The sequence below is a fragment of the Helianthus annuus genome, chromosome 15, assembly GCF_002127325.2.
Source record: "Helianthus annuus cultivar XRQ/B chromosome 15, HanXRQr2.0-SUNRISE, whole genome shotgun sequence".
In the NCBI taxonomy this organism is placed as follows: Eukaryota; Viridiplantae; Streptophyta; class Magnoliopsida; order Asterales; family Asteraceae; genus Helianthus; species Helianthus annuus.
Genome location: NC_035447.2, coordinates 6584150 through 6600102, shown reverse-complemented (window position 1 = coordinate 6600102; position 15953 = coordinate 6584150). Strand labels below are relative to the sequence as shown.

The following is a 15953-nucleotide window of genomic DNA, read 5'->3' as shown; positions in this document are numbered from 1 at the left end:
ACTCTAGCAAGACTGAATTTGGTTCAAAAAGTCTGTTCATCTGCGTTGTTGCTTGATTAATGGTATGAGATCCATAACCAAAAACCAAACCAATCTGAATTAGAAATGTCTCTAACCGAACCGAATTCACAATTCGATTCATTTTTCTAGTTATAGATCTTGTTCAGTTTTTGGATTTTTTCGGTTTTCTTTTTTACACACCCATAAGCAACAATCATAAAGAAGGGTAGTTTAATTTTGATGTCTTTAAAGTGTTTTAATTTTGGCCATTTCTAACTAAAAAAAAGAGTTTTTTTCTAGGTGGCTAACCCAATAACGAAAGTTTCGTAAGGGGACTGGAGCAGGCTACCATGAGACAAAAGATCTTCTTTCTAAAGAGATTCGATTCGGAACTAGCCCATTACCATTTTGGGCGGAACAGATCTACTAATTTTTTGATTCCAGTTAGTAAGAGGGATCTTGAACTAAGAAATAGACCCTAGATTTGTTGCTAAAATATCGGTATTAAGTTTAGAATTTTTTTCACACCCATAAGCAACAATCATAATGAATGTTAAAAATTGTAAAATTCAAAGAAAAGGATTTGAAATCCCACTTTCATGAGGGAAGAAAGCGATATTAAAATATCTATAAAACTTGCATCTTCAAAGAAAAGGATTTGAAATCCCACTTTCATGAGGGAAGAAAGCGATATTAAAATATCTATAAAACTTGCATCTTATTCCAATTAAATTAAAATATCTATAAAACTCGCATTTGCAAGTGGAGGAAAAAATATTTTATAAGAGCCTTCATACAACATCTTTAATTTTAGAGTAAACCGTAAAATTGATCTCTGAGTTTTAGTTATTTTTGTTACTTTAGTCTAAAAAATTTAAATCTTTTAAATCTGAGTCTATGTGGTTTCAATTTTATTGTCATTTTCGTTCAAAAGCAAAATCTGGTTAGATTTTTCAATTAACATCCAACTTTTTTTGTCTTTTTCTGTTAACCAGATTTTGATTTTGGATGAAAATGACAACAAAATTGAAACCATGGAGACCCAGATTCAAAAGGTTTGAGTTTTGAACTAAATTGACCAAACTTCAGGGACCATTTTGGCAGTTTACTCTTAATTTTTAAAAACACTAGTTAGAGGTAGGGGAGGTCTCAGGTTCAAACTTGGCCAAGGAAGTATTTTATGATTATTGGTGTAAAATAGTAGGAGTAACATTTGCCGTTAAAAAAAAGTAGTCAACCGTTATTCGAGCTCATCGAATGGGGATTTGAATACTTAAATATAAAAAGGAGGTACTTGATTTGACGTGAGGAACACCAGAAAATTACACGAATTAGCGTGGGAACCGGGTGGATAAGTGAAGATGTATGATGCTAAATCTAGTATGTCTAGGTCAGATATAATCCATGAGGTTTCGATCTAAGATCCGGGATCACAATGGGCACACTAACAAACCATGTCGACGTGGAATATCCACGAATTGCATGGTAATATGACCGCTGCAATCAAAATACAAATGTCAACATCAAATCAGTTATACCCTAAATGGTCACACATCTCCTTAATAATGACGAATAACAATACTTTGAGTAAATATTAGTGACCTCATGTAAGTTAAGCAATTCATTCTCTCTCAGCTCTCTCTTACGTACTTGTTTTCCTACTGATAAACAAATACATATTCTCGCGTGACGGTCACATGAACACTTCTCTTCCTATAACGAGGCTAACAATGCTTTGTTTTGTATATTAGACCAATTCCAAACCTTCAAACAATGCTTAGAATATTCTTTGGTAGAAGTCAACATCCCAAGTCAAGTTGATTTCGGGTCTTGCTTTTCATTGGCGTCATTCGCATTCTTATTCAACTTATATTTCAGCTTATATTCTTTGGTAAGTTACCTGCTACCATATGTGTATCCCCAACTAGTTCACTTCCGCTCAATGTCGCTGCGTAGTCTGCCCCCACCATGTTGATGGTTAGTCCAGAGGTGTGGCGTATGAAACAGTAGCAGATGTTGTTGATGTATGAGTCAATGCCTAGGGAAGCCGGATTAGCTGAGTTGCGCACACAACTTTCTTTTGGAGACGTAACATTAGTGACTCCTGCTGCAGCCGTGCGAATGAGCGCACCCACCGCCACGGGTGCAAACATGACAGGAGGTAGTATTGGCGAACAAGTCATTCTCAGCAATGTATATATATGTATGAACGCAATCGATTACAGAGGGAGAACAACGATTTAAGCAAGTTATACAAAGAGCCAATAAGGGAGCCAACAAACTACTATAAAAACACTGTAGCAATAGCTTCATTCGATTGTTAAGTAATCGAAAAAACAGTTTCTCGACCCATACAAGTAATATACACAAACAAACATCCATTTCTAACAATACTTCTTGAAGAAAAAACTACGGTTTGACGGGTGTTAGTGTGCAAGAATGGAATGAAAAAATAATTTGCTAAAAAAAAAAAAGCTAAAGTGCATTTTGAGTTGTGACTAATAAGTATTTGAGTAAAAGATAGATATCAAGTGATATTGCACTGCTGCAAATAAGGGTGATTGAATTTAACATGTTTCCTCCAATACGTTTTGTATTTTTCGATGCCGATATCTAACCATGGTTTCATAACTCCATCATAGTGTATGACTGCCGCTTGCGCGATATCTTCTTGTTTGATACCAGAATGATATCCTAATCCATGAACATGCCATTTTTGGTCCAAACCAGTGGTCTGATTGTAAAATGTCATCCAACCTAGGGGTAAGCTACCAGCTTTCCACATCGGTTTCTTTTTTCCCTATGGTAAAAAAGTAATAAACATTTTCAAATTGTTAATGCCGATGACTACTAAAAAGAAAACGAAATTGTCTGAGCTGTTAGATTAAAATGTCATTTTCGTCCCTGAGGTTTGGCCAGTTTTGCGATTTTCGTCCAAAGGTTGGTTTTTCCGTATCTGGATAAAGAAAAGTTTGAAATCTTGCCATTTTCATCCAGCTCGTGAACTCCATCCATTTTTCTCCGTTAAGTCAAGGGTATTTCCGTCCTTTTTGTTAACTTAAAGGGCAATTCGGCACTATATGTAAAAAAACGAATACCCCTGAAAAAGACTGAAATGCTCTTCAAGTTACCAAAAAAGACAGAAATACCCCTGACTTAACAGAGAAAAATAGATGGAGTCAAGATTTCAAACCTTTTGGATCCAGATGTGGAAAAACAAACCTTTGGACGAAAGTCGCAAGACTGGCCAAACCTCAGGGACATCAATGACATTTTACTTGAGCTGTTATTTATAAGCTAGCTTTCTTGAACGGTAGAGGTTGAAGTTTCAACTAATTTACTTAGGAACGGGTCAATTTCAGTTATGTTTATCTCTAACTAGTCAAATTAGTAAAATAAATAAAAATAGCTAAGTAATAAAAAGGGTTGAAGACGTTGGACGTCGTCCAAAGTGTTTTGCAAAGGCATATAACCTACTAAATCGCTTAACTCGAAACAAAATTAGTAATATATATTTTTTGTTAAGGCATATAACCTACTAAATCACAAATTGTTTTAAAAAACGTTTACATGACAAAATGGAGTTTTGGGTCGACCCAACCCAACCCATTTGACATGTTACCAATCTCCCCAACTTGCCGCGTAAGAGGGGCAACCCATTTATCCAGATGGGTCAATTAAAACCCTTTTAGCTATATTTTATTTGACATGTTAAGCGGATAGAATATAATTGAGTCGACTCGTTCATAATTAAAAGGGTCAGCATTTGTAGAAAATCAATTTTAGTGCAGAAAGTCGTAAAAAATAATATTATCTTTAGATCTGCATGCGATTTCAAAGCAAACAATGGTTGGATAGAGCGTAAATTACTAATAAAATTTTGAAAAAAAAAAAGAAAAAGGAACATACCAGTTGCAAGTATTGGTTATAGACATTGGTCAAATTTCGTTTCCTCCACTCTTGCAAATCAAACACATTTACACCAAACGCCCATACGCACGCCTTGTCGCTAAATCGTTTTCCCACCATCGGGTCCGATAAGTTGAGTAACAAATCCATCCTCCGAAACGCAGGATCATGCCCTTGACAAGTCTTGACCGCCCCGTTGACTTTTCCCATCATATTTACCCTCCAAAGGCGTATTAAATCCTTTTGTACGACCACGTCATGGTCAAGAAGTACGATTTTATTTAACACCGGAAAAATGTCCGGTAAATAAAACCTGAGATGGTTTAAAGTTGAAGTATATCTCGGATCCTGTGAATCAGTATTCGGTGGGTCGTATTTAGTCGAGAACCAATCGAAACCATCCATGTTATGAATCTGGATTTTTGCTTGTTTCGGAGGATGTAATATGAACCACATCGAGATTGCCGCAAAGTTAAGCGAATCCGTCACCACATGAAACACGATTTTCCGTGGGTCCTGCAAATTAAGTAACGTGATAGGATCAAAACGAGTATATCTTAATGCAGATCAAAATGGGTCAGGTGACTCAGGTGAAGTCGCCTTGACCCGTCAACATTTTTTGTTCCTTTTTAAACGGTTGTAAGCAAATTATACCCTCAAGTCACTTTTGATACCGACCCATTTTACTAGTAGATACAAAACATAACCCAAATCAACCATTTCTAGGTAAACGGTTGCCACCTCTAATATTATTAAACCTAGGGCTGCAAACGAACCGAACGAACACGAATAAGAGTGTTCCTTTGTTAAGGAAATATATGTGTTCACGAACTGTTCATGAACGCTTACCAAACAAGATTTTCTGTTAGTGTTTGTTCATTAAGGAAATGAACGTGTTCGTGTTCGTTTGTTAATTTTAGGCAAAGAACGTTCACGACACAAATGAACACAAACTAATGTTCATGAACACAAATGGAAACAAGCGTTCATGAACATAATATATAAAACACTAATACATATTAAATGTTTTATTTGTTGGAATTTTGAAGAATTTAAATAAAATATAGAAATTAAAAACACTAATGAACTATCGAACATAAACGAACACGTTACCGAATGTTCATGAACATAAATGAACGAACGTGGCCTCTGTTCATGACTTCATGTTCGTTCATTTAACTAAACGAACGAAATTTCTTGTATGTGTCGTTCATTTATTAAACGAACTTCCCGCCGAACGGTTCACGAACTGTTTGCGGAACGTTCAGTTCGTTTGCAGCCCTATATTTAAACCCTATATAACATAAAACTTGAGTTATATTCTTATTGTATCACTAAATGTATTACATACGAAATGTGGTGTAAACTGAGACAGAATAACAATTTGTTAGAATCATTTAAGCTTCATCAGCGAAGGTGTATTAACTAATTATCTATAGCTTAAATAAAGAACTGACATATGTAAAAAAATAAGCAGATAAAGCAAGGTCAGCATACCTTTGTGGTGGAAACGGTAGAGTCAACCACAACGGAGCATGCCAAAACATTGTCAGAAAACACAACGAAATGATGCAGATTCGGATCATGCACGTCGGGATTACTAGGAAGCTTTCTCTCTTCGGGATTTAACGCAAAATACTCTGCTGTAAGCCTCATGGAAAGACAATGAAGCCCCTTTGGAGTCGTTCTTCCTGCCAGCTGTACGAGAAATGCTTCTTGCTCCTTTTGTACTTTAACTTGTTCTTCAGCGTTGTTCGTCATCGCACGAAGCTTCTTCACCATGCTAGAGCAATCGGGATAAATTCGGCCCGCTTTTTGCAACGAATTTTCCATGGCCCGCATCCTCTGAAAGGCCCTGAAGAGATTATCAGACCGGTAAATTGAAAAACTTTAGCTTTAAAGAAATGGGTCAAACATTGCACGAGGTGTATTTTTAATGCATAAAACTTCCTAAACCCTTTCAACCGAAGTAATTATATTTTCATTGAGACGATATGATTTTTGTAAATAATATTTGAGACACTAATTACTTGCAAAAAAAAAAAAATCAAAAACAGGACAATAGCGTTTCAGGTCAACCAAACACGTCTACTTTTGACGCATGTCAAAAGCCATTTTGCTAATTTCTAGATGAGTAAAATGCCATTTTCGTCCGGTTTGGCCAGTTTTGCGACTTTCGTCCAAAGGCTTGTTTTCCGCATCTGAATCCAAAAGGTTTAAAATCTTGCCATTTTCATCCAGCACGTTAACTCCATCCATTTTTCTCCGTTAAGTCAAGGGTATTTCTATCTTTTTTTGCTAACTTAAAGGGCGATTCAGTCTTTCTCACTTTATGCAAAAAGACCGAATACCCCTGAAAAAGACTACCGAATTGCCCTTAACAAACAAGACAGAAATACCTCTGAATTAACGAAGAAAAACGGATGGAGTTAACGATTCAGATGAAAATGGCAAGATTTCAAACCTTTTGGATCCAAATGTGGAAAAACAAACCTTTGGACGAAAGTCGCAAAACTGGCCAAACCTCAGGGACGAAAATGGCATTTTACTCATCTAGAAATAAGGCTTGGCATTTATAGTTTTATACAAAATCAAGCTTATGCGTTTGATTACATAGTATATGAATTTTTTTTTCATCTATATTCCACAATAATCACGCATATGAAGCAAAAGAATGAATAAGTAACCTCTTAGACAGATCAGAATCTTTGCCAGCGTCTCCCATGGCTCGTTCTAGTTCTTTAACTCGTAACCGTAATTCCTTTATTAAATGAGTATTGCCAGCTGGCAATGCAAAACTCAAGTAAGCTTTGGCCCGTATCAGCTGGTCTTTCATCTCTTTGATCTTCTTATCCATTACCCTCCGTTCTTGCGGTTGCGCATCATTCCTTTTTGTGACATCATTGTTTCCTTTTGCATCAGGTTCTCCTGCTGAAATCATTCATCGTAAAATGATTAATACTCGAAGGAAAGCAGTGATCAATTAACCTTAGATACAAATAAGACACGCAAAAGACCAACCATTTCGTTTTGTAATATCATTGTTTTCAGCGGGTTCATCAGACTTAACACCCAAAACTGGGGATCCGGAACTGACGACAGGATCAAAGGTTACATCTTTGTAAATGTTTAAGATGGGTTCTCTTAAGCCTCCACCTTCCTCCTAATACACCACCATAGGTAACTTAAGGCTCCTCAAAAATAATAATAACAAATTTAAAACTATAGTTCTTTGTCACATGAATATTACAATGAAATTACAGGAGAAGCTAGCATTTCATATTACCTGCTTAACCAAATTTAACCTCAATAGTTCCCTCCTGCCTTTCTGGAAAATGAAAAAAAAAAAGAACCCTTATAAACCAATCCACATAGTAATAAACACTAATTATAGCAAAATTAACAAGAGTGTTCATATAAAGAAACTGTGAGTATCTAATTTTATCACTTTGTATGGGGTGGCGTTATACAAACACCACTCACACACGCACACTATCTACAATTCTAGACACCACTGATGTGTCATACGGGCCGTACGAAAGGGGCAAAAAGTAGTCACACAGGCAAAAAGTAGTCACACGGGCGTTATCACTTTGTATGATAGAGGCAAAAAGTAGTCACACGGGCCATATGAAAGGGGCAAAAAGTAGTCAAATGGGGCCGTATGATAGGGGGTAAAAGTAGTCAAACGGGCCGTATCATCATACTCAGTATATCCCACCAATAGCAAAGCTAAAGTAGGGTCTAAGGAGGGTGAGATGTAGACAGCCTTACCTCTACCCCCCGTAGGAATAGAGAGGTTGCTTCCAATCAAACGGGCCGTATGATAGGGGCTAAAAGTAGTCAAACGGGCCGTATGATAGGGGCTAAAAGTAGTCAAATGGGCCGTATGATAGGGGCAAAAAGTAGTCAAACGGGCCGTACGACAGGGAGAAAAATGTCCATATGGTTCGTATACTCCTATGAAAGCCAAGTCATACGGCCCGTATAACTTTTTAACTGACAAATAAATGTCTGATGTGACCACCAACAATGTCATACAGCCCGTATGACAATTTTCCGGCCTATCATATGGCCCGTATGACGTGGTCAACAGGTGACCTAGTGTACACGTTTCGGGATGGTATCTCTATAACCACACCCTTTTGTATCCTTTGTTGCAATTTCCAAAACAAACAAAAAAACAATTTCTGGCAATTGTATTTTACTTTTTTACCAAAATTGTTACAAACACATTTTCAATTCAATTAACTACAACAATCAGTCAATCAATCACAATAACTCAAAAGCAATGAAAACATACAAAACTCGATAAGTCTTCAATAAACCCCTTCGATTCTGCATCAAAACAAACAACAATCAATCAAAACACACATCACACAAACAAACAAATAATCAAAATCCACAACAATAAGTCAATAACGGACCGTATAGCAACAGGATCGGAGCAACAACAGAAAGAAACAGCAGCGAGAGGATGCAAATCCTCGTGCGTCGACGAAATTGCTTCATCAAACGGAGCGAAAAGTAGAACAACACTTGATCATCGGGAGTACGGATAGAGTACGGATAGTGATTGATTGAAGATCGAGATTTGATGGTGGTTAATTAGGGTTTTGTGAGTGAATTTTAGTGTGTGTGTTGGTGATGAGAGTAACATGTAAATAGCGTGTGTTGATGGTTTGAGGAGAGAGAAAGAGTTTTTAGAGAGAGAAAGAAAGGGGACGCGGGGAAGGAGGAGGAGGTGTGAACGCCATGTTCGTTGCTGCAAATTTATTTTTTTTATATTAAATTGTATAATTAATTACTTTGATAATTGATAATTATTTATTATTTATTATTGGTCTCTTAATTACTATGCTAGTTATCATTTATTGTTATAAGTAGGCATTAAAAAGTAAGTATTGAGGATCAGTGGCGAAGCTTGACCCGGGGGGGGGGGGGGGGGGGGGGTTAGCAAATCATGGACCGACAGACCAAGCAACTCAGACGCTCTCGCATTCCTATTGTAAAAGTACGATGGGAAGGCAAACGAGGCGCGGAGTTCACTTGGGAACTCGAAAGTGACATGAAGGCCAAGTACCCGCAGTTGTTCAGATAGATCTGAAGCATCAAATTGGTAAAATCACACGGCGATGTACGGTTCTCGGCCTAATTTCGGGACGAAATTCCCTAAAGGAGGGGAGACTGTAACACCCCGTGTTTTCCCAAAAGTCAAAGTCAAAGTCAAGAGTTGACTATTATTGGAATTAAAGATCAATAAAGATTAATTTCATTTTAGTTTCATTTTGATTTTCATATTATTTGGAGTAAGTGTTGTATAATCAAACTAATCGGCCGATAATCGAACTGTGAATCAACGACCGACTGTGAATGATAGGAAGTAACAATGCAATAAAGCTAGTCAATCAATAATCAAGCTAATCAAATCAATCATCAAACTCAAGTGTGGATAATTTTAATGCTTTTATACGTGTGTGTGTGCCTTACGTGTTACTTGTGCATGTTACTTTTATGTTAAAAGGTGTGGTGAATCAATCAAATCAATCGAGACTCGAAGGATAATCAAACTCAATCGAAACCGACTTTGAAAATAGGTTGTAAGGATGCTTGTATGTTAGATATAGTAGTTGGGACTGTAAGTAATTTGAATAGAAACTCTATCCTACTCTACCCCTCAAACTATCGAACTCGAAATATCAAAAATCGTCGCGAAACACTCAAAACCAGGCAAGCCGATCGAACAGGGCAACCTGATCGAACAGGCTAGCCGATCGAACAGGCTGTTCGATCGGGCAGCCGCTCGATCAGGGATGCTGTTCGATCAGCCAACCCTTTCCACTTTTGGAAGCCTATAAATAGGGCTGTCCTTGTCAAGCTTTCCACTTTTGGAAAAGCTCTGACCGACCAGCCTTCTATTCTCGCCATTTCTCAGATTTCTCTCAAACCTGTAAGTATTTCACTCCAATCTTTGTACAATCTTGTTCATTAATCGATTCTCCATCTTTCTATCTTTCAAAACTTGGATTTCAACCGCGAAATCACCAAGATCTAGGTGTTCTTGGATGATGTCATCATGGTGTTCTTCAAGAACACTAAGTTTTGACATCATTCCACCATGAATAGCTTAGATCTAACCGATTTCCACATAAATAACCTAAAATCTACCAAAGATCTTAACATTTCACGGTGGAAAAGGATTGGAAGATGGGTTTTCATCTATCTTTCAACTCTTTTACACTCAAAAAGGGTGAAAACGAGACTAGAACCGATTTACAAATCAATCTAAACAAACACATGGTTCAAGACTCGGGTTCTGCCGAGAGATATACCGATTTCGGGTTAAACGTTAAACTTAGGTTCCAAACCGTCTCTGACCGAGCTTGGGTGATTCCTGCTCGAGTCAGTAGACTAAGTAGGGACTTCAGCTTTGTGGTTCAACTCGTAGTCAAAATATCTCTAAAACATCAACAATTAACGGGAATAACCAGGTGTTAAGTGATAGATTAACCGAATCGAGAAGCTGGCCGAACGGCTAGGCTGTTCGATCGAACAGCCCAACCGAACGACTACGCCAGCCGATCGGCTAGGCTAACCGATCGACTAGCACCTGGACCCACCAACTCACAAAAGTGTAGTATTGACGAGGTACTGTTCGATCGACTACGCCACTCGATTGAACATTACTGCTCGAATCATGAGATACTATACTTCAACACTTAACCTTTTCGAAACATTGGAATGTCACCCGATCGAGCATGCCACCCGATCGAGTGACACCTTGCCAACCCTCAGCTGCTAACCGATCGGTTGGGCTAACCGATCGAACAGCCCGTTCGATCGGCCAACTTGAAAGGTAATGCTGCAAGAACTTCAAAAGTTCAAACCATCATACACAAACACATCTTTCTCATCCAAGGAAGAAACAATCCACTTGAAGGAACCAGCCGATCGAGCCAGCCGGCCGATCGAATGGATGTTCGAACGGACTTTCAAACCAATCGAACAGCCCACTCGATCGAACTGCCGTCCGATCGAATGGCCTACTCGATCCAAGTACATTGTTTACTTTTTCCGCGTTACTCATCGTTGTGTTATCGAACTATTCAGGCTAACCTATTCTCAGTGCTCCCCTCAATCCACGACCAACCACTGTGAGTATACTCGATCCCTTTTTGCTTTCAGCACTTTTGGGTGTTACATACGTAATCTATCAAATTCACAAACGACACAAACTATTTGAACGCTAACCTACTGGCATGTATTACTTGTCTAAATGATTGCTGTTTATTATGTTTACACGTGGAGTGCTATCTGCCTGCTTTAGCAACGTAGTACTATAGTTTGGACTCAGCACCCGTTCACACGGGGGTTGCTAAGGACAATTACTTGCATGGATTACGGTGGTAATCATGTATTGCGAACTGTCTCGGACAGTCAACTCGAAGTCATTGGTATCGATGGTCCCATGTTGATAATTTACATGCATCGTTTGCCCTTGTGTACGTGCTTGGTTATGCGTAAACTTTCGAACTTTATATGCTATATCAAACTTGTGTACTCACCTTTACATTATATGTATTGACTTTTATTTTAACGTATGTGACAGGTGTTTAAGCTACTAGCGTGCTAGGGAAGCGAGGCAATAATAAGCTTCTAGGAGCCTGTGACCTTAGGACAGTGTCCACATACCTGCTCCAGGGCCATAATTATCTGTAGATCTTGTACTGGCACCTGTAGTCAGTAAGATCTACCGTTAGCCGTCTAGAAGTCTTAAAACAATATTTAAATTCGGTCTGTAATAATTAAGAATCTGAGTTGTCGGAACAGTTCCCATATTGTTTAGTTGATTTCTATGATAACTTGTTATTATTTGGGACACGGTATGGGACGTGTTATATAACTGAATTGTATGATAGTTGTTGTGGAAACTTCTGAACAATCTGTTTCGCTCAGTGCCGCGCCCCGATGATTCCGCCATCGGTTGGGGTGTGACAGATTGGTATCAGAGCCATAACTATAGGGAATTAGGTTAGACACGATCTAGTCCGGATCGCTGTCTTAGAGACCTAGACTATAGCTAGGAACCAAGAGACCAAGTTTATGTGCTTATTTTATGTTGTTTCCTTCTATTCTATCATTACATCCGAACTCCGAGCCAAATTTTGTAGTTTGGACGGGATTAGGAGTGAAACCCGCGAATTCCTGCCTAAATTACAAATTTTGCCAATTATTTTGTGCGATTTTCTATCAACAAACAGGGGAGAATTATACCAAATCAGGGCTGAAACCCGTAATTTGATGAAAAACTTTCCTCTAAATTTTCTTAAAACAAGGAAGAAATTGCTGAGCTAGGGGTGAAACCCTAACCTTGGCAGCTATTCCAACTTTATTTTATCTCGCCAAGGCAATTGACGGACTCCAACGACCTGAACTCACGAGTATGGCCTAAAATGCGCATGCATAACGCCCAAGAATCGAGGCAGAAACATGTCCCCTAGAGTCGAAAGCGACGACAAGTCAACTGTGAATAGTTAAATTGCCATGGTTAGTCAAAGTCTAGTAGCCGCAGACAATCCATTTTTCGATTTCGAGTGTTGCTTTGTTGATTTTATATGATTTACCTGTTTACGTGTTTTAAGATTTGTTGATTACTCCCTTTGTTATCGATCTGCGTGACTTTTGTTGCTATCCTATCTCGATTCAAACCCCTGTTGATGTGATCTAAACGAAACCAGTGTGCTATGCTACGCTATACGACTAAGTTAGACGATATCATGTGATGCTATCCGATATGCAAAACGAACGACACTCGACTTGTGGTTGTAGGTTTCTGTTTTCTGACAGCCTCTGTGATAAAATTGCGTACGTGTTTAGGAAAGTAAGTGCTCTATTTGCTTAATTGCTTATGTGCTCTAATTGCTTCTGTGCTTATGTGCCTCTATGATTATGTGCTTACGTGTTTATATGTGATACGTGACGTGAGATGCGACGTGATTCTAAGCTTTAGTAAACTGAGACGTGCGAGATTCGAATTCGTTGTGTTGAGCCCTATGGCGATGTCTATTGCAGACCATGTCGTCATCATCAAGAACTCGCCAAAACCTTTCCCGTCAGGAAAAGAGAGACCGACGTCTCGCCAAGCTCATCTCAAGGTCTGTAGCGAAAGCTGTCAGTGAGGTGTACGAAAACACAAGCAAGTCGTCGGAAGAATCCCGAACCCTCACTGAATCCAGCAAAGCTCCGTTCAGTTTCAAGCAATTTAAGGCGTGTGGACCGAAGGAGTTCACCGGTGAAGAGGGCCCTACAGGCTTATTTCACTGGTTTGACTCTGTGGAAGTTACCCTTCGTCAAAGCGGATGCCCGGATCATCTTCGAACTCTCAATGCTACCGGTGTCTTCCAGTCGCGGGCATTGGACTGGTGGACAGCCGAAAGGAATAAGCGCGGGAACGACGCTGCCTACGAGCTGACGTGGGAGGAACTGAAGGCTATCATGCTGGACGAGTTCTGTCCTCCCCACGAACGCCAAAAGTTGGAGGATGAGTTCTGGACCATCAAGCAGAAGGAGGGCGACAACGCTGGTCTCACCGCCCGTTTCAAACAACTGAGCATTATCTGTCCAGACCAGGTCAAGACTCCCGAGATGACCATCAAGAAATACATCCGTGCTCTTCCGGATTGTGTTGCAGATTTTGTGTTCGCCGCCAAACCCGCATCAATCGAGGAAACCTACTTACTCGCTGCCGAGATTAACGACAAGCGAGTTAAGGCTGGTGTCTGGGATAAGCCATCCAAGTCGTTGCATCAAGTGACTGCCACATCAACCGACAACCCTACTGCTCAAGCCTCCAAGTCCTCGAGAAGAAGAAAGAAGAACAAGAGTTGCGCCGCCGCAACCAATGCTGCTCCTCTTCAGTCAGTACCGCCACAACAGCAACAACCACAGCGCACTGCGCCAGTGATCAATGCGCCGCCGGCTAAGCGTGCGTACACCGGCCCCCACCCACTCTGTGCTACATGTTCTTATCATCACCCGGTGGGTGTGGCCTGCCGTTACTGTGCCCACTGCAACGTTTACGGGCATTTCACTGCGAATTGCCGCTACGGTCCTCGTCAAACGCAAGCTCAAGCCGCTGTTAACCAAGCCCTGCTACCTGCTCCTCAAGCTCCTCAAGCTCCTCAAGCTGCACAGGCCCCGGCAAACAATGTTCGGACCTGCTTTGCATGTGGTGACCCTAACCACTTCGCAAACCGGTGCCCGAACAGAGTGGTGAAACAAGAAGCTCAACAACCCCAGCAACAACAACAACAGCCTCAGCAACAAGCCGCTCACGCCAGAACTTTCAACATCAACGCACGCCAGGCTCAAGCTGATAACAACGTGGTCAATGGTACGTTCCTTGTGAATGGTATATATGCATCATGTTTGTTTGATACTGGAGCCGATAACTGCTTTGTGTCATTTGAATTTGAGAAGCTTCTTAGACGTAAGCGCTCTTATCTTTCGTCACCCTTCGAAGTAGAAGTCGCTATCGGAAGAACCATTGCTGTCAATTCTGTGCTCCGTGATTGTACTCTCGAGCTCAACAATCATATATTCCCGATTAATCTCATTCCAATGCAGCTCGGAAGTTTCGATGTCATAGTAGGCATGGACTTTCTTCGTGAAAACTATGCTGAAGTTGTGTGTTCCGATAAGATGATTCGTTTTGTGCTAGCTAGTGGTGATATTCTATGTGTTTATGGTGAAACTACTGCGAAAGATCTCAAGCTCATGTCATGTCTTCAAGCTCGCAAATATCTCCGCAAGGAATATCGAGCCTTCTTGGCCAACATTGTTGTAGCAGAGACGGACAAGAAAAGGAAAGTTGAAGTCAAGGATGTTCCCGTTGTCCGAGAATTTCCTCAGGTGTTCCCTGATGATCTTCCTGGATTACCTCCAAGTCGTGATATCGACTTTCGAATCGACCTTATTCCAGGAGCCAACCCAGTGGCCAAAGCTCCGTATCGACTCGCTCCATCTGAGATGCGAGAACTCTCAAACCAACTCCAAGAGTTACTTGAAAAAGGCTTCATTCGCCCGAGCACTTCTCCATGGGGCGCACCAGTCCTTTTCGTCAAAAAGAAGGACGGGTCGTTCCGAATGTGCATCGATTACCGGGAATTGAACAAGCTGACCATCAAGAACCGATACCCCTTACCAAGAATCGATGATCTGTTTGACCAATTACAAGGTGCTCAGTGTTTCTCCAAGATTGATCTACGTTCAGGCTACCATCAGTTGCGGATTCAAGAGGAAGACATACCCAAAACCGCTTTTCGAACCCGATACGGCCACTACGAATTTGTTGTCATGCCTTTTGGTTTGACCAACGCACCCGCGGTCTTTATGGATCTGATGAATCGCGTGTGTAAACCGTTCTTAGACCGTTTCGTCATTGTATTTATCGACGATGTCCTGATCTATTCCAGATCGAGGGCCGAACATGCGCAGCATTTGCGATTGGTTCTCGAGTTGCTTCAGGGAAACCAACTCTACGCCAAGTTCTCCAAGTGTGAGTTCTGGTTGGAGGAGGTTCAATTTCTGGGTCACATTGTGAATAGTCGGGGTATACACGTTGATCCTGCAAAGATTGAGGCAGTCAAGGGATGGGTTACGCCAAAGAATCCGTCAGAAGTTCGCTCTTTTCTCGGATTAGCTGGTTACTACCGGCGATTCATCGAAGGATTCTCAAAGATTGCTGTACCGCTTACCCCCTTACTCATAAAGACAAGCCTTTGTGTGGGGAACCGCGCAGGAGACTGCTTTCCAAACCCTCAAACACATGCTGTGCCATGCACCAGTTCTTACACTGCCGGACGGAAGCGATGACTTCGTTGTCTATTGTGATGCTTCAAACCTTGGACTTGGCTGTGTTCTCATGCAACGAGACAAGGTTTATAGCTTACGCATCTCGACAGCTCAAAATCCACGAGAAGAACTATACACCCCATGACCTTGAGCTAGGCGCAAGTTGTCTTTGCCTTAAAGATTTGGCGAAC

General features: G+C 40.5%; 1 protein-coding gene across 2 annotated transcripts; it reads right to left on the bottom strand.

Annotated features, from left to right (window-relative positions):
* Positions 1 to 2258: 2258 nt before the first annotated feature.
* Positions 2259 to 8675, bottom strand: LOC110926905 (probable galacturonosyltransferase 6). 2 transcript variants are annotated; one of them, XM_022170535.2, is made up of 8 exons: positions 8337 to 8675; positions 8213 to 8247; positions 7196 to 7237; positions 6931 to 7072; positions 6597 to 6840; positions 5407 to 5764; positions 3910 to 4425; positions 2259 to 2800 (listed from the first exon to the last, which is right to left on the bottom strand). In XM_022170535.2, exons 1-8 carry the CDS (start codon positions 8419 to 8421, stop codon positions 2528 to 2530), a joined length of 1695 nt encoding a protein of 564 aa, XP_022026227.1. In that variant the 5' UTR covers positions 8422 to 8675; the 3' UTR covers positions 2259 to 2527. The 2 variants fall into 2 exon arrangements, with proteins under 2 accessions (XP_022026227.1, XP_022026228.1); XM_022170536.2 differs by having other exon boundaries at positions 2283 to 2800; positions 6597 to 6837; positions 8337 to 8666.
* Positions 8676 to 15953: the final 7278 nt, after the last annotated feature.